At 36.9% G+C, this 22,984-nt stretch overlaps 1 protein-coding gene across 1 annotated transcript; it reads left to right on the top strand.

The window, feature by feature from the left end:
* Positions 1–1,073: 1,073 nt before the first annotated feature.
* LOC129475388 (ubiquitin-conjugating enzyme E2 variant 1) lies at positions 1,074–9,147 on the top strand. Its single transcript, XM_055267459.1, is given in 4 exon segments — positions 1,074–1,161; positions 2,199–2,314; positions 8,491–8,633; positions 8,991–9,147. Coding segments are annotated over 4 exon segments (504 nt in total).
* The last annotated feature ends 13,837 nt before the right edge of the window (positions 9,148–22,984 follow it).

Here is a 22,984-nt window from a genome sequence, read left to right as displayed (position 1 = left end):
GTAGCATGAACTCAAAGAGACCCACATTACCATATTATAATCAAACTAGTGGAAGACAGAGATAAACAGAGAATCATAAATACAGCAGGAGAGAAGTGAAACATCACATACAAGTGATTACCGACATGATAAGCACCATATTTCTCATGTAAAACTGTGGAAGCCCCAAAAAACAACCGTCAACCAAGAATTCTACAACTGTCAAAACTATCCTTCAAAAACAAAAGAGAAATGAAGACTTTCCCTGATTTTAAAAGCTTGAAGTAACTTCATACCACTAGAAAGACTCTAAAAGAAATACTAAAGGGATTCCTTCATCAGAATACACTACAACTCAACAACAACAATGACAATTCTCTGTTTAAAAATGGACAAATTATTTGAATAGACATTTCTCCAAAGAAGATATTCGACTGGCCAATAAGGACATGAAAAGATGCCCAAGAACACTAATTATTAATAAAATGCAAATCAAAACCAAAATGTAATACAAGTTCATACCCATTAGAGTGGTTATTACCCAAAACAAAACAGAAAAAGACAAATATTGACAGGATGTGGAAAAACTGAAACTCTTGTTGGTGGGAATGTGCAATTGTGCAGCTACTGTGGGAAACATTATGGTGGTTCCTCAAAAAATTAAGCATAGAATTATCTTATGATCCAGTGACTCTACATTTAGGTATATATACAAAAGATTTAAAAGCAGGGACTTGAACAAATATTTATACACCAATGTTCATAGCAGCATTATTCACAATAGCCAAAATCTGGAAACAGCCTGAATGTCTATTGATGGATGAATAGATTTTTTAAATGTGATATATACATACAATATAATATTATTTTGTCTAAAAAATATAATATACACTACAATATGGGTAAACCTTCAACACATTATGTTAAATGAAATTAGGCAGGCACAAAAAGACAAATATTGTATAATTCCACTTACACGAGTTTCCTAGAATATTCAATTCACAGAGACACAAAGGAGAATAGTGGTTACCAGCAATTGTTGGTAGTGGGGAATACAGAATTATTTAATGGATACAGATTTTCAGTTTGGGGTAATGACAATTCTGGAGATGGATAGTGGTGACAGTCACACACAACAATGTGACTGTTCTGAATATCACCAAATTGTACACTTGAAAACAGGTAAAATGGTAGATTTTATGTTATATGTATTCTACCAGAATAAAAATTTAAAGATAAATGGATACATAGACAGATAGATTGATAGATAGATAGATAGATAGATAGATAGATAGATAGATAACAGCAAAAGATAAATAAGAGGGTATGATAGAAATGACACGTAAGCCAAGGGTCAGAAAGTTCAAGCCCACATTTGAGAACATTCAGGAAAGCACTTTAAAATGATGTATGTGTAACCAAGCTTATACCTTATTCTTTCCTACTTTCTTATTAAATTATCTATGAATATACAGAAAAAGTAAAAAAAAATTCATAATAATGAAAAAACACTGAAAATGAATATCAGAATTTGGAAGGAAGGTCTACTAAATAAAAGATCCAAGGAGTTGAACAAAGATTAACAACCAGTGGCTGAAACATGGGTTTCTACTTGAAACAGCAGACTCAGGCTTAAAGTTGATAAGGTGCTTTGAGTCAGGCAATAGGCACTGAAACAAATATCCAAGGTCAGTTAGGATATTTATATCTAGTCCTCTACTACTCAAGTACCAATCTTGAGTAAGGCAAAATATGATGCACAGGCCACACACCTAGTACCTCTCCTTGGCGTTGTGGTTTCCACAACTATAATGATGTACATCAAATAAGAAATGCGAAGAGCACAGGTAGTAGTGAAGACTTGTAGATACAATTTTTCATTTTTATGTTTGTGTTCTTCCTATCCCAGTGTCAGAAAATAAGTGGTAGAAAATTGCAGAGCCGCACAATGTAAATGTATCTGTTACTTCAGAAGTTGAGTTAGGAAACAACCGCGCAAATCTTTCTCCCAGTTTAAAGTCCAAGGATAGAGATGCCGTGTTTTTTTCTTTCGTGTGCATCAGCTTGTTTATTTTCACTACTTTAAAAATGAGAAAATATTGTGAAATGGTTCTATGAAGTGGTATACCTATCTCTCAATCGTAATAACTGCTTCTGAGCCAGGTATTTGCTCTTTTAGAAGAGAGTTTAAGTTTTATTTATTGGTATTTATGATTCAGACTATCTGGCAGTCTTCTCCCAGTGGCCACTAAGTAGGTCCAAGGAGAGAAAAGAGAAAACATTTACAAGGAGCCCATGGAAAAGTGCTAAAGACTCTCTACGCTTTGATTCTTCAGTACAATTTTAAGAAGAAACAGTCTTTTAGGCTCAAGCTTATGGCATCAAAGAGAAAATATTTAATGAGCCAGGCATGATGGCATGTACCTGTAGTTCTGGCTACTTAGGAAATTGAGGCAGAAGGATCACCTGAGCCCAGGAGTTTGAGGCTGTAGTGTCCTATGATTGTGCTTGTGAATAGCCACTGCACTCCAGCCTGGACGACATACTGAGACCCTGTCTCTTTAAAATAATGTTTAAGTATAATAAAAAAACAGAGAAACAGAAAGATATAGGTAACAAAAACAATACAAGGAGATGCAAATGTACCAATGGTTAAGAAGAACAGAAATCCAAAAACACAAAAACTGACATGAATGTGTGATATGAAGAAAATCTATTATTGTGTCTTTACCCTGCATTCTTCAAAATTAAGAATGAGTATAAAACAAAACAAAGTATAAATCAGTAAATAAGCATGGAAAATGGAAATTGAAACTGCAAAGTTTAGTTGTCCTAAAGGGGGAACAAAACCATTTGAAATGAATAACTAAATATCAGAAGTGAAATTCTCTGGATCTAAGGAAACAATGCTTAAGAATAGGAAGAAAAATGTCAACTTTTGTTCTGGATAAATTAATAGAAAAATAGGTCTGTATGTAGACATAAACTAGTAAAATTTTGTATTTGAATATACATAAAACATCCTAATATATTCAAGCAAATAAAATTGGGTTACTCTTCCAGATATACCTACCTGATTTTTACTCCTTTCTTAAAATAATGGCATAAGAAGATACACATTTTAACAAAAAAGTGTATTTTCAAACCATTACCTTTGACCATTCTATGTTGTTGCCCCAAAACAGAACACATTAACTAAAGTACTCACAAATCTGCTGTGGAAATTAGGCAAATATGCTTTATAGATGGCACAAATAACAAGAAATTTATCTTTGAAATAAGTAAAGTTGGCCTTACCAAAAAATTGGAGCTTTCATCTACTCAAACCTTTGCCCTGAAAAAAACAGTGTGGGATCACAAGAATTATTCTGATCTTGGAAAAACCACTAATAACTCCAATAATAAGAAGATGTGAGTTTTGGTATTTTATAAGTTGGAGAACATGTTGCTGGGACCTTTTTAGCCTCACACAACCTTATTGGAAACAGCTACACCAAGAACTTTAAGGACAAATATGGCCACAACAAATATAAATCATTTGCTATCTCCCTAGAATAGCTGTTTCTTGACATAGTAGATAACTTCCCTAACCTGTAGAACTGTTTTTATTTTCTGTTTTATTTGTTTGCTTTACGACCTTCTTTAACTTCATCCTCACTATTGTATTATGAAAGAATTCCAGTATTCAGAAAAAATTAACGAATTTTGCAGTGCACAATTGTATATCTGCCTAAATTATACAATTACCATTTTACTATTATTTCTTTAATTTTCAAATTTAAGGTATACTTTAAACATAGTAAAATGTATCCTTTTTGGCATTTAGTTATGCCAGCTTTGTCAAACACCTTCAGTTATATAGTACCCACCACAATCAAGAAATAGAACTTTATTTTATCCTTTAAATTCCCTCATATCCATTTGTATTCTATCCCCATCCCCCACTCCCAGATCCTAGCAATCATTGGCCTGTTTTCTATCTTGAGGGTTACCAAATTTAACAAAGAAAAATACATGTTTTTGAGAACACTTATACTATTTTAAATAATTTATGTGAAATTCAAATTTAACAGAGTATTCTATATTTTATTCAGCAGCCTTTCTGTACTTATCATTTTGGTGCCCTACTAAAAAAAATATGCGGCCAAACCAAAACTTCAAATACATTTATTCCTGTGTTTTCTTCCATAAGATTTATCGTTTTCTATTTTACTATTAGGGCTATAGTCCAATTTTAATTTTGCATAAGGCATGAGATTATGTTAAAGTTCCCTTTTTCTTTTTTTGAATGGAAATGTCTAATGGTTTCAGCATATTTTCTTTAAAATATTATTATTTCTCCATTTAATTGCCTTTGCACCTTTGTCAGAAATCAAATGGTCATGTCTCTGTGGGTCTAATGCTGATCTCTCTGTTCTGTTCCCTTTATCTTTTTTTTTAATCAATGCTGCACTGTTTTGATTACTTCAGCTTTAGAGAAAGTTTTGAAATTATGCATTGTTCAAAATGTTTTGGCTATTCTAGTACGTTTGCCTTTTCATATGAATTGTAGGGTTAGTATTTTTTAAATTTTTGAACAGAGATCCTGTAGGGATTTTGATTGACATTAATTTGACTCTATAGATTTATTTGGAGGAGAGTTTACATTTTCATCACAATTAGTCTTTGAGTTAATGAATAAAGTATATCTCCTCATTTATTGGGTCTTTAGAATCATTTTTAATATATCAGCAATAGCATATATAACTAAAATTAGATATATTACCAACTATACAAAATAAAATAATTATTAGAGAATAATATGAACAATTGTACACCAAAAATTAGGTAGACTAGATGAAATAGAAAACTTAGAAACGAAGAACTTACCTAAACTGACTCAATAAAAAGCAGAAAAACTCAACAGGTCTTTAACAATATATATATTGAATCAGTAATTAAAAACCTATGAAAAATTTAAAAAACAAATAACACAAATTCTTCTCAAACTCTTGCAAAATATACAGCAGAAACCACTTCCTAACTCATTATATGAGGTTAGCCTTGCCTTGATTCCAAAGCCAGAAAAAGATATCAGAACAAAATAAATTTACAGACAAATATTTCTTATGAAGTTAAATGCAAAAATTCTCAAGAAAATACTAACAAACGGATTCCAACAACATGTTTAAAGGATTATACACCATTACCAAATGGGATTTAACCCAGGAATACAAGGGTAGTTCAACATAAGTAAATCAATCAATGTAATATACTACATTCATAGAACAAAAGAAAAACAACACATGATCTTCTCCTTGGTGCACAAAAGGCATTTGACGCAATCCAATATACTATCAAGACAAAAGCACACATAAACTAGGATGTGGGTAGTGATGACGGTTATGCAACATTGTGAATATAATTAATGCCACTGAATTGAATTGTACACATAAAATGATTAAAATTACATAACTTAAGAAGTCACAACTGAAAATTCGAAAAAAACATTACAATGAATTAAAATGATTAAATACGTTAAATCCATGAGTACATATTTATATTCAAAGATAAGTGACTTGTTCAACTTTGGAGCTTCACCCTTATTTTATGTTGAAATAGGTACATAAAGGAAAAGATGAAGCATTTATCCTGCCACTTCTATATGAATTTTACCCCTCCATAATGAATTAGGAGATGAAGTGATGCATCTATTTATAAGTAAACAAGTGGTAGCAGAATAAGAACTTTTGCCATTTTCAATTGTAATGAATTACTCAGTCTAGACAGTCCACATTAGTAGCTGCAACATCACAAATAGAGAAGCAAATATCATGTTCTTTGTGATCAAAAAACACACCACCACCTACAGCTTTACTAAAAAGATCAAAACTGAGTCTAACCTGAGGTAGACTTCAGGTCCAGCCTCCAATTTGCAGAAAAGACTAAAGACAGAAAAATGTGCTTAATTACATCACGAGTATACAGTATATTCTTCAGATTCTCCACCAAATAAGTTTTAATAAGAGCAAAGTTTAGAGGAAAAACATATTGATTAAATAAAATTTATAAAAATGTTTCATAAAAATTGATAACTCTAAATATAAGGAAGCTGCTACTATAAAAGTAAGATACGTTTTATTTTAGAGGGAGAGGGAAGAAGTTTTTGAATGGACAGCAAAATTGGAAGGATTTATGGGGTTGGTGATATGATTCTGTTTCCTAACGGGTTGGGTACACAGGAGTTTGACTTATAATAAGTCACTATGCTATATATGCCTTCAGTGCATTTTCATAATTCATTACATTTTGCAATAACATATTACAAATAAATTATTTACAGAGAGAAATATATTCACAACATTTTTGAAGTGGCAGTATTAATGGTACTACCTCAAGGGAGGAAGCTGTAAGAGTTAAGTGAGAGCATATGTAAAGCACTTTGATATGACTGGCATGTTTAGAATTCTATTATTATTATGGCACATCTTATTTATTATTCCAAAACTAATAGTTAAGTCTGTATATAGTTATATTACCAATTTAAACACATTTGCTACCTCATAATTAGCACAACCATAGAGGTAATATATTCATCCTTATATTAAACTATAAAATATATACTGTGTATAAATATATACTATATATACTGTATACGTACTGTATATAAAATAACAGTACATATTGTGCCCATATTTGGCAAAATATGTACTGTTAAAGTACAGTCATATACCACTTAATGATGGGGATATGTTCTGAGATATCTGTCCTCAGGCAATTTGGTTGCTGTGCAAACATCGTAGAGTATATTTTACAACCTAGATGGTATAGCCTACTCCACACCTAGACTATATAATATAGCCAGTTGCTCCTAGGCTAAAAAAGAGTACAACATGCTACTGTTCTGAATATGGTAGGCAATTATAACTCAATAGTAAGTGTTTGTGTGTTTAAAAACATCTAAACATAGAAAAGGTACAGCAAAAATATGCGATAAAAGATTTTGAAAAGTACACCTGTACAGAGCACTTACTGTATAACAGGGCTTGCAAGATAGGTAGCTACTCTAGGTAAGTCGTTGAGTGGTTAGTGAATTTGTGACGGCCTACACTGTATACTTAGGCTACACTAAATCTATAAAATAATATTTTTCTTCCTTCGATCTTAGGTTAATTGTAACTTTTTTCCCTTATAAACATTTTTTTGAGACAAGGTTTTACTCTGTCATCCAGGCTGGAGTGCAATAGTGTGATCGTGGCTTACAGCAGCCTCTACTTCCCAGGTTCAAGTGATCCTCCCACCTCACCCACAGGAGTAGCTGGAACTACAGTCCCAAACCACTATGACCAGCTAATTTTTAATTTTTTTGTAGAGACAAGGTTTCACTATGTTTCCCAGGCTGGTCTCAAACTCCTGAACTCAAGCCATTCGCCTGCCTCAGCTTCCCAAAGTGCTGGGATAAGAGGTGTGAGCCGCTGTGCCCAGCCTATACACTTTTTAACTCTTTTATATTAACAATTAACTAAAATACAAACACATTATACACCTGTACAAAATACTTTCTTTCATTAATTTTATTTTATAAGCTTTTTCTATTTTTAGTTTTTTTTTCAACTTCCTAAAAGTTTTGTTAAAAAGTAAGACATAAACACACATTAGCCAAGGCCTGCACAGAGTCAGGATCATCAGTATTATTGTCTTCCACCTCCACATCTTGTCCCACTGGAAGGTCTTCAAGGGCCATAACACACATGGAGCTGTCATCTCCTATGACAGCAATGTCTTCTTCTGGAATAACTCCTGAGGGACCTGGCTGAGGCTGTTTTACAGTTAATTTTTTTTTTTTTAAATAAGTAGAAGGAGTACACTCTAAAATAATGTTTAAAATTATAGTAAATGCAGGCTGGGCACTGTGGCTCACGCCTGTAATCCCAGCACTTTAGGAAGCCAAGGCAGGCAGATCATTTGAGGTCAGGAGTTCGAGACTAGCCTAGGCAACGTGGAAAAACCCCATCTCTACCAAAAGTGCAAAAATTAGCTGGGCGTGGTAGTTAATACCTGTAGTCCCAGCTACTCAGGAGGCTGAGGCAGGAGAATCATTTGAACCTGGGAGGTGAACAGGTTCAAACTTTTCAGTGAGCAGAGATTGAACCACTGCACTCTAGCCTGGGCGACAGAGCAAGACTGTCTGAAAAAAAAACAAAATATAGTAAATACATAAACCAGTAACATAATTATTTATCATCATTATCAAGTATGAATATTATGTACTATACATACTTGTATAATATGTGTCCTATTTTTATACAACTGGCAGCATAGTAGGTTTGTTAACACCATCATCACCACTTGTGAGTAATGCATTGTGCTACAACTTTAAGACAACTATGACTGACATCACTAGGCAATAAGAATTTTTAAGCCCTATCATAATCCTATGGGATCACTGTGATATATGCCATCTGTCATTGACTGACGCCTCATTATGCAGCACATGTCTGTATCTGTTTTGCGATAATAATGGTGAGTTAGGACCGCAATACAAGATGGCAGCCACCACGGGCTCAGAATGTTTATGAAAACCAAATATACAGCCTTAAAATAAAATATGGACCTAAATCATTCCCTTTTGTAAAATTTGTAACAAAATTTAATATGAATGGAGTCAATAGTTCTTTTTTTTTTTTAATTTCAATAGCTTTTCGCCAAACAGGTGATGTTTGGTTACATGAATAAGTTCTTTGGTGGTGATTTCTGAGATTTTGGTGCACCCATCACCTGAGCAGTGTACACTGTACCCAGTATGTAATCTTTTATCCCTCACCTCACTCCCACCCTTTCCTCGAAGTCCGCAAAGTCCATTGTATTATTCTTTTGCCTTTGATCCTCATAGTTTAGCTCCCACTTATGAGTGACAACATACGATATTTGATTTTCCATTCCTGAGTCACTTCACTTAGAATAATGGTCTCCAATTCCATCGAGGTTGCTGCAAATGCTATTATTTTGTTCTTTTCATAATTGAGTTATATATATGGAGTAGTGGACCCAAGCGCCATATCAATGCTATCAAAATGGCAAAATTCATGTTGTATTAAAGCTTTCCTGCAAGAGCTTTGACACCTAATGATGTCTAAAGAAAATATGAAACTCCTTCAGCCAACTGAAGGTCAGTGTTACAGCACTTAATCAAAAATAAAAGAACACAGACCTTCCTCCTTCCCCCCACCATTCAATTAAGGAAGTCTTCATTTACCACAGTAGTAAATTTTCTAGATACGTCTTGTAGACCTCAAAGTACTAGAAAGGGAATTCCTATTCAAAGGAAATTTACCTTAAGGTACTGTAAGTGACACTGAATTTTTGTCCATTTCAAATATGTAAGTTGTGCTATAACAAATCATCTTGTCAAGTGTAACCACTGTCCATGTACTTGAACTTCTGGAATGAATACAATATATTTAAGTTGTTCCCGTCATAACTAGCGGGACACATCTAACTCAACTGTGAAAATACATATTACACAATCACGTTGTTGCTAATTACATGGCCCGAGATCTCTGCCTTTTCTTGCTAGCCCTCACCCCTGCTTCTCACCTTCCCTGCAATAGCCCTCTAGCCTGGGGCCTTGTTAGATTACATTAGATGTGAAGGTTTCAGGTCACAGCCTGTGGGACTAATGGTGGGTGTGTGGGGTGCTTTAGATGCATCCCTGCCTTCTTCCTTTAAGTCTTCAATGATGCCCCCTCCAAGCTATATGTCCTGTCCCTACATTCCTTCACTTCCACTCTTGGCCAAAGCACAGATTGTAACCCCTCTGATCCTCTCTGAGGCCGGCCTTCAATGAGTAATTTAGTGCTTTCCCCATATCTTTTCTTCCCCACCTTTATGGAGAGGTGCTGCTTTTTTCTCTCTCTTCCTCAAGTTCCTTTTTGTACCATCACTACACAATGCTTTCCATGACACTTCCTTGCTTTGACCAGAAGCCATCAGGTAAGGTTGGAAAGACTCTCTGACTGCTCTGGTTACGTTTTGGAACTGCATTTATTCACTCTCCATCAGCCTAAGAAATGCATATTGAGTCCTCAGCTCTACCACCCTCTGCTGTCATCATCAGCTGATGGGTTTTTTTAGCTCAGGTTTTGATAAGGTGAAAATAACAGTCACCAAGTTTATTCAGAACTCTCAGCTGTCAGAGTCCTTGGTGGTTAAACCTGGAAAAAGGCCACATGAAGATATGTGTAAGCACACATGATCCCTCTGAATTATTTTCTTTTTCTGTAATTGCTTTTGCTTCTAAAAATTGGATAAGTATTAAACAGGACTTTCTTTTGGTCATCCTTGCAGTCCATTGTGGCCTAGTCTGGAATCTGACAACTGGAACAAAAAGAACTTTAAATTTGGCACATACTTTGGTTTCGGTGCTGTTGCTTCACGAGATCCTCAGCAGGGGGTTAACAAATAACTTGGTGTGCACAGCAGATCATTGTTGGTGGGCTTGACTTCCTGGCAAATTGTTGTATTTCTCCACTTTCTGTTTAGGACTACTAAATGCTGAAATATGGATGAGCACAGAAACAAAAGTAATTCATTGTGTAAAAAATAAATAGTGGTGACTTGGAAAATTCAATTTTAATTATAAAGCAAGTGACGCTGAGCAAGGTACTTTGCCATTTACAGACTGTGTAAAATTTTGTGTGCAAGACATAACTATTCTGTTAAGCCACTGAAATTTGGGGGACATATCGCAGAATTGTCTTAGCTAAGACATGTGAGCAAGTTATTTAACATCTTTGTGTGTCAGTTTACCCCTATAAAATGGTTAATAATCCTTACCTCATAGGGCTATTTTAAAAATTAAAATAATTTGTTCAAGAGTATTGAACAATGCCTAGCACCTAAGGCTCTAACTGTTATTAATGACCTTCTGGCTGTTTTTGTCAGAATTGGCTCAAGGACTGGGCACTTCTAATACTATTATTGGTGGAAAATTCTCAGAACTGCAGCTGACTGGGATTGGGGCAGACAAAGACTGGCACACCTGGGTTTTGGTCACCTTATTATATTGTTTAATTTTTCTCTGTGGTGACCGCACATTCAAAAACACCTCAACCCTTTTCCTTTCCTGCTCTACTCCTTAATTATGTGTGCTGCTCAGTAATTTACGGGCTTTTTTTTTTTTTCCAATTAACCACAGGAGTCCTGTCATGTGCAGAGTAGATCCTTCTAGAAGCAATTCAGAAGTTAATAATTCCAATAATATTAACCTGTGAGAATGCACTGTTTGAGCTGTGTGGCTGTTCCCTTAAATGTCACTTGCTGCTTGCAATATGCTGGGAAGGATGCTTTGTTATAACTTGGCCTGCTTTCTGTGCTTTCTTTGTAGTCCCGTAGGTGAAATAGGTCATACTCTCCATGTAATTAATTATGGCTAAAATGAAGAATTATATTTTTGTAGACTAAACTCCTAGAAAATGGAAATATGAGGACATTGTCCTCTCTGGATGAATTTGCTTATATTTAAAATTTTTTAAACCATGTATCCCTGAAAAAAATAAATTGAGTTTCACAGCTATGAACTGGAGAGTCATGTGGCTTTTCCATTTTGAAAACAAACAAAGGTTAAGAGGAGTGCCAAGAAGTAAATACTCCAAATTCTGTTACCATGCGGTTTCAAAGGGCATGACTAAGGTTCACCTTAACATCCATCTAGAGGAGGCTTTTGTATAGGTTAACGTTCCAGGGGTTCAAAATGTGACTTTCAAAATAGTCCCTGTCCTAGCTAGGCATGGTGGCATATGCCTGTAATCCCAGCTACTCGGGAGGCTGAGGTAGGAGGATTACTCAAGCTTAGGAGTTCAAGACCAGCCTGGGAAACATAGTAAGACCCCATCTCAACAACAACAAAATAATAATAATTGGCCCTTCCTGTTGTAAATTGCAAGAAGCACAGGTAGCAGATATCAGAGGAGGGTTCTAATACAGTCTTCTCCTCCATTACTAGCTGTGTACTCTTGAACAGGCCACTCATAATTCTCAGTATAAAACAATTCCACAGACATGTATTGAACCCCAGCTGTGCCGGACATTATGTCAGGTGTTGTTAAAGTGACAAAGATAAATTAGACGTGGTCCACTTCTTTCTTCTATTTCACAAGTAAGGAAATGGAAGCCATTGGACTACATGATTTCCAAATTCCTTCTCAATCCAGAAAAGCTTTGGTTCAACCAAGCCCTGTGATTCATATACATTTCAGTATTACACATTTCAAACAGTATTTTCAGGTTGCAGAAGTTTGGATGGGTTTTCTTATTTTTCCCAATGATCTGTCACTTCTGAAAGTCCAAGGGAAAGTCATCAGATACAACCTTTTTTCAAATTTGGGCTGCTATAGGCACCTTTCCTTCTCTACAGTATTTCAGCTGAAACATAGGATGAATGGCTTATTTCAGTCCCAAATCCAAAAGGCCATCTTTTGTCTTAATGAGGTCATTGTAGTTAAGGTGGTTCACTACCTTCTTAAAACCTATGAGACTTTACTAACAAGGACTGCTTGCTAAGGTGACAGTCAGTGATGTGCCGAGTGGAAGAATAGGTTAACCTGCTGTGAAATTCCTTAATTTAGGTGCTTCAATATGCAAAAAAAAAAAAAAAAAAAAAGTATGCTACAGCAACCTCAACAGAAAAATAGAAGAGAGAACATTTTCCCATATACTCTTGACTCTGAGAGGAGTAAAAGGAGAGGCTAAAATAAGCAGGTTTTATGTTACTAAAGGAGAAAGTGAAGCTTGAGGTTTGCGAATACTTGATAAAAAGTCAAATAGTAATTGTGAAAGGCAAGAAGACACAAGGTCAGCTAATGGCTGGGTTCATCCATCCTCTCTCTATTGAGTAGGCCTCTTTTCCAGGGAAGATCCCAACTATATCCTAAATATCTCAAGAGCTGGTATCACAGTAACTGAAATATGAGGATGTTGATGATGATGATGTTTGCTCATCTCTTAGATGGAGAATCATAATAATGGTACCTATTTCATAGGATTGTTGTGAGGATAAAATGAGTTAATATGTGAAAGTGTTCTTGGAATACAATAGCAGTATACTTATTGTATACTGCAGAAAAAAAAAGAATGCCACCAGTTACAAACTGAAGTAGACTACTCTTTTCATGGTTTTATTCTGACAATGTTGTCACACACATTTGCATATGCATATACCTGTGCAGACTTTACAGTATGGTTGAATTGATGAGAGTATAGATGCGCTTGAGTGTACATGGGTGGGCTTAATGTATATATGCATTTATGGGAGGGAATATATGTGTACTCAGTATCAGCATTATATTGTACTTGGAAATGATTAAATATTACATTGCATAGTTTTGTTTAATTTTCCTGGTTCATTAAAATTTTTTCAGTCTCTTTTCCTATACATCCAGATGCCGTCTATTTGACCGTTTCCACTCCTCTTTCTAATGCCCTTCCCAATATGCTAATATTCTTATCCTTTTGTGTAACACTAAAGCATTTGCCGTGAAAGAGACTGCCTGTCCTATTTTCCATGGACTAAATTTTAAAAAACTTCTGAAAGTAGCCGGCTTCCTGGTTGATCATTCTCACTAGCACAATGTCCTGAAGACCTCTTTCTACTGTGCTGGACTGATGCATAGAAAATACAGACTTTTAATACCTCTTCCTGCCTGCTAATGTAGTTATTTACCAGACTTGAAGATACTTTCTCTGTTTATCAGGATGTCAAATGGGGTCCAGACAGAAATCTAATAAGCATTTGCACTGTCTTGGAATTTATACATGACAATGAAACTCTAAGTCCAAATGAAAATTGGGTCATCCATAATAATTATGTGTAAGTTAGTTTCCCCCGACCCCATCAGTACAAAGATAACATGTCAAAGTTCCGCCAACCCAAGGAAACATCAGATTATTTTAGGCGACTTAAAACAAGGATAGAAATTTTCTTTTTACCTTGGCCATTACTGACTTATTTAATCTGTATGGGTTTTTTTTTTCTAAATAATGTAGCTACATTGTAACAGAGGGCTTCAATGTTTTTGCTTGTTTTGTTTGTTCTTAAGCCCTTCAAGATTCATGGGACCATGATGAACTGTTAGAGTTTCTTACCTCTCCCTCAAGTAATATCACTTAGGATTGGATACATCTAGGTGGAATAACAGTAGTAAAATGTAGTGATAAAATACCAAAAGTGAGTTTTAGGCATCTCAAGTTATTGTTTCATTAACATAAAGTCCTGTCATTCAAAGAAAAATACATCCTTGTGTACAAAATGTCAAGATTAGCCTAGACTAGAGACACTATGTATAGTTTTAGCATTCATATTGATACACATATATAATACATAAATATTTATATATCTAAATATATATAAACAAGTATACCATATTTATATAAATATATAAAATGTGCTAACCAAGACACACTGCACTCAGTCTGCCCTATTAAACATCAAAATCAGCAAAGATAATATGATCATTATCCTGCTATATATTTCTTCCATTTTCCTCCCCCCCAGTCTTCCTCCCATCCTCCTTTAATCAAACATTTATACACCACTTGTTGTGTAACAGGCACTGCACTAACTGCTACTTATAGGGGTTACAATGAAAAGTATATTCCTTGCACTCAAAGAGCTCACAGTCTACATCCATGCACCTCCTCACTACAGATATTAACTGATTGTTGGGAAACTTTATTATAGCATCAAACACAGATTGGTAAAAGGGCACAGAGAAGAAACACTTAGTCCAAATTAAAAATACAACTGAAAAGTCAAAAAACAGTTTGATCTTTTTTGTCTTTCATAGTTGAGGTACTGATTTAAGCTTAATATAGTTAAGGACTTTCTCCTGCACAGTTTTCTCAAAATAGAATGAACTAACTTGTATGGCTGTGATTCTCTATTACTTTGTATAATCAAGCATAGATTTGTGTCTGCTTGCTTTGAGTGTAAACATTGTGGAGGTTAGGCCCCTTCAAACTCTATATAATAATAATATTTAAATAAAATAACACAGAGCCCATTATAAGTCTTAAATGTCTCCTCCAATTGAAGCACTGCATATCATTCTGGGTCAGGACCAAGTGAATAAACAGCAGCATCCACCCCCATATCAAGAATTCTGCAATGCCTTTAGGCTATTTCTTCTTCAATGTGCACAGTTTTAAGGCAAAATGTATATCCACTTTGTGTGTTTTTTGAGGGGGAGGAGAGTGGTACTTATAACTCCTGAATTTGATATCTGTCAAGAATTGTGGATAATTAAAGCAGAATTAAGCTATGTTGAAAATAAATAAAAATCACAGGGGGGCAGGGCCAAGATGGCCAACTGGAAGTAGGGGCGGTTGGAGGCTCCCATCGAAAAAAACCATAATAAGCATTTGACTCCTTCACTGGCAACCAAGGTATTCAGGTTCTCTCATCAAAATTGACTAGAAGGCTGACGTGACTCGCAGAGAGAAGGAAGAGCAGTGTGGTGCAGCAGCCCACCTGACAGCCACCTGGGGAAGGGGAACCCTCCTCCCTCCGGCCATTGGAGGTGGTGAGTGAGCGTGCTACCCAGCCGGGAAATCCTGCTTTTGCCACGTAACTGTGCAATCCATGGATTGGAAGATCCCACTCGTGAAGCCCACACCACTGGGGCATAGCATCCCAACCCTGAAACACAGATTCTTTTTTTTTTTTTTTTTTTTTTTTTTTTTGTAAGTTGCAGAAGACTATAAATTCTTTTTTTTTTTTTTTTTTTTATTATACTTTAGGGTTTTAGGGTACATGTGCACAATGTGCAGGTTTGTTACATATGTATCCATGTGCCATGTTGATTTCCTGCACCCATTAACTCGTCATTTAGCATTAGGTGTATCTCCTAATGCTGTCCCTCCCCCCTCCCCCCACCCCACAACAGTCCCCGGAGCGTGATGTTCCCCTTCCTGTGTCCATGAGTTCTCATTGTTCAATTCCCACCTATGAGTGAGAACATGCGGTGTTTGGTTTTTTGTCCCTGCGATAGTTTACTGAGAATGATGTTTTCCAGTTTCATCCATGTCCCTACAAAGGACACGAACTCATCATTTCCTATGGCTGCATAGTATTCCATGGTATATATGTGCCACATTTTCTTAATCCAGTCTATCGTTGTTGGACATTTGGGTTGGTTCCAACTCTTTGCTATTGTGAATAGTGCCGCAATAAACATACGTGTGCATGTGTCTTTATAGCAGCATGATTTATAGTCCTTTGGGTATATACCCAGTAATGGGATGGCTGGGTCAAATGGTATTTCTAGTTCTAGATCCCTGAGGAATTGCCACACTGACTTCCACAATGGTTGAACTAGTTTACAGTCCCACCAACAGTGTAAAAGTGTTCCTATTTCTCCACATCCTCTCCAGCACCTGTTGTTTCCTGATTTTTTAATGATGGCCATTCTAACTGGTGTGAGATGGTATCTCACTGTGGTTTTGATTTGCATTTCTCTGATGGCCAGTGATGAGGAGCATTTCTTCATGTGTTTTTTGGCTGCATAAATGTCTTCTTTTGAGAAGTGTCTGTTCATGTCCTCTGCCCACTTTTTGATGGGGTTGTTTGTTTTTTTCTTGTAAATTTGTTTGAGTTCATTGTGGTGCTGGGAAAACTGGCTAGCCATATGTAGAAAGCTGCAACTGGATCCCTTCCTTACACCTTATACAAAAATTAATTCAAGATGGATTAAAGACTTATATGTTAGACCTAAAACCATTAAAATCCTACAAGAAAACCTAGGCAATACCATTCAGGACATAGGCGTGGGCAAGGACTTCATGTCTAAAACACCAAAAGCAATGGCAACAAAAGCCAAAATCGACAAATGGGATCTCATTAAACTAAAGAGCTTCTGCACAGCAAAAGAAACTATCATCAGAGTGAACAGGCAACCTACACAATGGGAGAAAATTTTTGCAACCTACTCATCTGACAAAGGGCTAATATCCAGAAACACAGATTCTTACAGTGTCTCAGCTGGAATCTGCTTAAGCCTACAGAACTCCTGATGGGAGGGGCGACCAGCACTGGCTGCAGCTGCCTGCTATCTAAGCCCTTTGAGTTCTTTGTGGGAAGGGCAGCAGCCAGCCCTGGGATTCGCAACTGCCTAACAAGCTAAGCTCCCTGGGCAGGGGAAGGGCAGCATCAATTTCTGTAGCTCCAGACTGCACTTTTTCTTTGCTGGAGCCTGGGAGGATGGAAGGCTTGGTCCCAAGACTTGTCCCCACAGCCCAACACACCAGCTGTGGCAGTCTGCAGCCAGAGTGCCTCTTCAGGTCTAACCCTTACCCATCCTTCCTCAGTGGGCAGGGCTTCCCTGCAGGATCTCCAATAACTCCAGCCAGAGGCTCAGGGGCAGAATTCGGATCTCCCTGGGCCTGAGCACCTAGGGGGATGGGTGGCCAGAGTCTCTTAAGACCAGCAGACTTAGCCTCTCCTCTTAGTAGTTGGGAGGAATCCAGGCATCCCAGACGACTGGGTTTCCCCCCAGCAAAACATACCCTCTCCACCTAGGGACAGAGTGCTTCATTAAACGAGTCCTGATCCCTGTGCCATCCAACTGGGTAAGACCCTTCAACAAGGGTTGTCAGATACCATATATGGGGGTGATCCTACTGGCATCAGGTTGGTGCCCCTCGAGGTCAGAGGTCCCAGAAGAACGAGCAGGGACCCATCTTTGCTGCTCTCCAGCCTCCTTGAGTGACGTCTCCAGGCATGGGAGCAAATCAGATGAATGGGGCCTAAAGTGAACCCCCAGCAAACTGCAGGAGCCCTACAGAAGAGGGACCTGACTATTGAAAGAAAAACAAGCAAAAAGCAACAATAACAACGTCAACAAAAACAACAACAAAAAGGCCCCCACAAAAACCCCATCCAAGGGTCAGCAGCCTCAAAAACCAAAACTAGACAAACTCACAAAGGTAAGAAAGAATCAATGAAAAAATGATGAAAACCCAAAAGGCCAGAATGCCTCTTCTCCTCCAAATGATCACAACATCTCTCCATCAAGGACGCAGAACTGGACAGAGGATCAGATGGATGAATTGACAGAAGTAGGCTTTACAAGATGGGTAATAAAAAACTACAATGAGCTAAAAGAGCATGTTCTAATCCACTGCAAAGAAGCTAAGAACTTTCATAAAAGGTTAGAGGAACTGCTAACTAGAATAACAAGTTTAGAGATGAACCTAAACGACTAATGGAGCTGAAAAACACACCACAAGAACTTCGTGGAGCATACACAAGTATCAAAAGTCGAATCGACCAAGTGAAGGAAACGATATCAGAGTTTGAAGACCAAATTACTAAAATAAGACATGCTGACAAGAATAGAAAAAAAAAGAATGAAAAGGAATGAAAAAGCCTTCAAAAAATATGGGACAGAACCTACAATTATTAAAGTACCGGGGGGAGACAGGGAGAATGGAAACAAGCTAGAAAACACATTTTAGGATATTATCCAGTAAAACTTCTCCAACCTAGCAAGACAGGCCAACATGCAAACTCAGGAAATACAGAGAACACCACTTAGATACTCCACGAGAATATCAACCCCAAGACACATTATCATCAGATTCTCCAAAGTCAAAATGAAGGAAAAACTGTTAAGCGCAGCCAGAGAAAAAGACCAGGTTACCTACAAAGGGAAGCCCATTAGACTAACAGCAGATCTCTCAGCAGAAACTCTTCAAGCCAGAAGAGATTGGGGAACAATATTCAATATTCTTAAAGAAAAGCATTTTCAGCCTAGAATTTCATATCCAGCCAAACTAAGCTTCATAAGTGAAGGAGAAATAAAATCCCTTCTAGACAAGCAAATGCTGAGGGATTTTGTTACCACCGGGCCTACCCTGCAAGAACTCCTGAAAGAAGCACTAAACATGGAAAGGAAAAACTGGTACCAGCCACTGCAAAAACACACAAAAACATGAGGACCAATGACACTGTGAAAAAACTACATCAACTAGTGTGCAAAATAACCAAATAGTATCATGATGACAGGATTAAATTCGTACAAAACAATACTTACCTTAAATGTAAATGAGCTAAATGCCCCAATTAAAAGACACAGACTGACAAATTGGATAAGGAGTCAAGGCCCAGTGGTGTGCTGTATTCAGGAAACCCATCTTACCTGCAAAGACACACACAGAATCAAAATAAAGGGAGGATAATTTACCAAGCAAATGGAAAGAAAAAAAAAACTCAGGGACTGCAATCCTAGTCTCTGACAAAACAGACTTTAATCCAAATAAGGTAAAAAAAAAAAAAAAAAAAACTACAAAGGGCATTACATAATGGTAAGGAAACAATTTAACAAAAAAACTAATGATTCTGAATATATATGCACCCAATACAGGAGCACTCAGATTCATAAAACAAGTTCTTGGAGACCTACAAAAAGACTTAGACTCCCACACAATAATAGTGGGAGACTTTAACAGCCCACTGTCAGTATTAGACCTATCAATGAGACAGAAAATGAACAAGGATATGCAGGACTTGAACTCAGCTCTGGATCAAGTAGACCTGGTAGACATATACAGAACTCTCTACCTCAAATCAACAGAATATACATTCTTCTCGGTGCCACACGACACTTATTCTAAAGTCAACAACATAAACAACATAAATGGAAGTAAAACACTCCTCAGCAAATGCAAAAGAACTGAAATCGTAACAGTCTCTCAGACACAGTGAAATCAAATCAGAACTCAAAACCACACAACTACATGGAAATTGAACAACCTGTCCCTGAACGATGTCTGGGAAAATAATAAAATTAAGGCAGAAATCAAGAAGTTCCTTGAAACTAATGAGAACAAAGAGACAACGTACCAGAATCTCTGGGAGACAGCTAAAGCATTGTTAACAGGGAAAATTACAACACTGAATACCCACATCAGAAAGCAAGAAAGGTCTCAAATCGACACTCTAATATCACAATTAAAAAAGCTAGAGATGCAAGAGCAAACTAATCCAAAAGCTGACAGAAGACAAGAAATAACTAAGATCAGAGAAGAAATAGAGGAGATAGAGACACGAAAAACCCTCCAAAAACTCAACGAATCCAGGAACTGTGTTTTTTTTTTTTTTGAAAAAATTAACAAAATAGATAAACTGCTAGCTAGACTAATCAAGAAGAAATAGAAGAACCAAATAGACACAATAAAAAATGATAAAGGGGGTTGGGTGTGGTGGCTCATGCCTGTAATCCCAGCATTTTGGGAGGCTGCGGCAGGCGGATCAGGAGGTCAGGAGATCAAGACCATCCTGGCTAACACAGTGAAACCTCATCTCTACTAAAAATACAAAAAATTAGCCGGGCATGGTGGCACGCACCTGTAGTCCCAGCTACTCGGGAGGCTGAGGCAGGAGAATCGCTTGAGCCTGGGAGATGGTTGTCAGTGAGCCGAGATCGTGCCACTGCACTCCAGCCTGGGTGACAGAGCAAGACTCTGTCTCAAAAAAAAAAAATTGATAAAGGGGATATCATCACTGACCCCACGAAAATACAAACTACCATCAGAGAATACTATAAACACCTCTACACAAATAAACTAGAAAATCTAGAAGAAATGGATAAATTCCTGGATGCATACACCCTACCAGGACTAAAACAGGAAGAAGTTGAATACCTGAATAGACCAATAACAAGCTCTGAAATTGAGGCAGTAATTAATAGCCTACCAACAGCAAGAAACAAAGCCCAGGGCCAGATGGATTCACAGTTGAATTCTACCAGAAATACAAAGAGGAGCTGGTACCATTCCTTCAGAAACTATTCCAAACAACTGAAAAGGAGGGACTCCTCCCTAACTCATTTTATGAAGGCAGCATCATCCTGATACCAAACACGGGAAGAGACACAACAAAAAAAGAAAATTTCAGGCCAATATCCCTGATGAACATCGATGCAAAAATCCTCGATAAAATACTGGCAAAGCAAATCCAGCAGCACATCAAAAAACTTATCCACGACGAACAAGTCGGCTTCATCCCTGAGATGCAAGGCTGATTCAACATATGCAAATCAATAAATATAATACATTACATAAACAGAACCAAAGACAAAAACCACATGATTATCTCAATAGATACAGAAAAGGCCTTTGATAAAATTCAACATCCCTTCATGTTAAAAACTCTCAATAAACTAGGTACTGATGGAACATATCTCAAAATAATAAGAGCTATTTATGGCAAACCCACAGCCAATATCATATTGAATAGGCAAAAGCTGGAAGCATTTCCTTTGAAATTGGCATAAGACAAGGATGCCCTCTCTCACCACTCCTGTTCAACATAATATTAGAAGTTCTGGCCTGGGAAATCAGGCAAGAGAAAGAAATAAAGCTATTCAAATAGGAAGAGAGAGGGTCAAGTTTTCTCTGTTTGCAGATGACATGATTTTGTATTTAGAAAACCCCATCATCTCAGCCCAAAAACTCCTTAAACTGATAAGCAACTTCAGCGAAGTCTCAGGATACAAAATCAATGTGCAAAAATAACAAGCATTCCTTTACACCAACAATAGGCAAGCAGAGAGCCAAATCATAAATGTACTTCCATTTAAAATTCCTAAAAAGAGAATAAAATACCTAAGAATACAGCTAACAAGGGATGTGAAGGACCTCTTCGAGGAGAACTACAAACCACTGCTCAAGGAAATAAGAGAGGACTCAAATAAATGGAAAAACATTCCATCTTCATGGATAGGAAGAATCAATATTGTGAAAATGGTCATACTGCCCAAAGTAATTTGTAGATCCAATGCTATTCCCTTCCAACTACCGTTGACGTTCCTCAAGGAATTAGAAAAATCTACTTTAAATTTTATATGGAATAAATGAAGACCCTGTATAGCCACGACATTTCTAAGCAAAAAGAACAAAGCTGGAGGTGTCACACTACCTGACTTCAAACTATACTACAAGGATACAGTAACCAAAACAGCATGGTACTGGTACCAAAACAGATATATAGACCAATGGAACAGAACAGAGGCCTCAGAAATAACACCACACATCTAAAACCATCTGATCTTTGACAAACCTGACACACACAAGCAATGGGGAAAAGATTCCCTATTTAATAAATGGTGTTGGGAAAACTGGCTAGCCATATACAGAAAACTGAAATTGGACCTCTTCCTTACACCTCATAAAAAAATTAACTCAAGATGGATTAAATACTTAAATGTAAAACTCAAAACAATAAAAACCCTAGAAGAAAACCTAGGCAATACTATTCAGGACATAGGCATGGGCAAAGACTTCATAACAAAAACAGCAAAAGCAATTGCAACAAAAGCCCAAATTGACAAATGGAATCTAATTAAGCTTAAGAGCTTCTGCACAGCAAAAGAAACGGTCATCAGAGTGAACAGGCAACCTACAGAATGGGAGAAAATTTTTGCAATCTACCCATCTGACAAAGTTCTAATATCCAGAATGTACAAGGAACTTACACATATTTACAAGAAAAAAACACCAACCCCATCAAAAAGTGAGCAAAGGACATGAACAGACACTTCTCAAAAGAAGACATTTACATGGCCAACAAACATATGAAAAAAAGCTCAACATCACAGATCATCAGATAAATTAAAAACCACAATGTGATACCATCTTATGCCAGTCAGAATGGCGATTATTAAAAAGTCAGGAAACAATAGATGCTGGTAAGACTGTGGTGAAATATGAACACTTTAATGCTGTTGGTGGGAATGTAAATTAGTTCCACCCATTGTGGAAGACAGTATGGCGATTCCTCAAGGATCTAGAAACAGAAATACCATTTGACCCAGCAATCCCATTACTGGGTATATGCCCAAAGGAATATAAATCATTCTCTTATAAGGACACATGCACACGTATATTTATTGCAGCACTATTTACAATAGCAAAGACATGGAACCAACCGAAATGCCCATCAATGATAGACTGGATAAACAAAATGTGGTAT

Source organism: Symphalangus syndactylus, chromosome X (assembly GCF_028878055.3).
Source record: "Symphalangus syndactylus isolate Jambi chromosome X, NHGRI_mSymSyn1-v2.1_pri, whole genome shotgun sequence".
In the NCBI taxonomy this organism is placed as follows: Eukaryota; Metazoa; Chordata; class Mammalia; order Primates; family Hylobatidae; genus Symphalangus; species Symphalangus syndactylus.
Note: the sequence above shows the minus strand (reverse complement) of the source record. Positions and strands in the feature narration are given on the sequence as shown.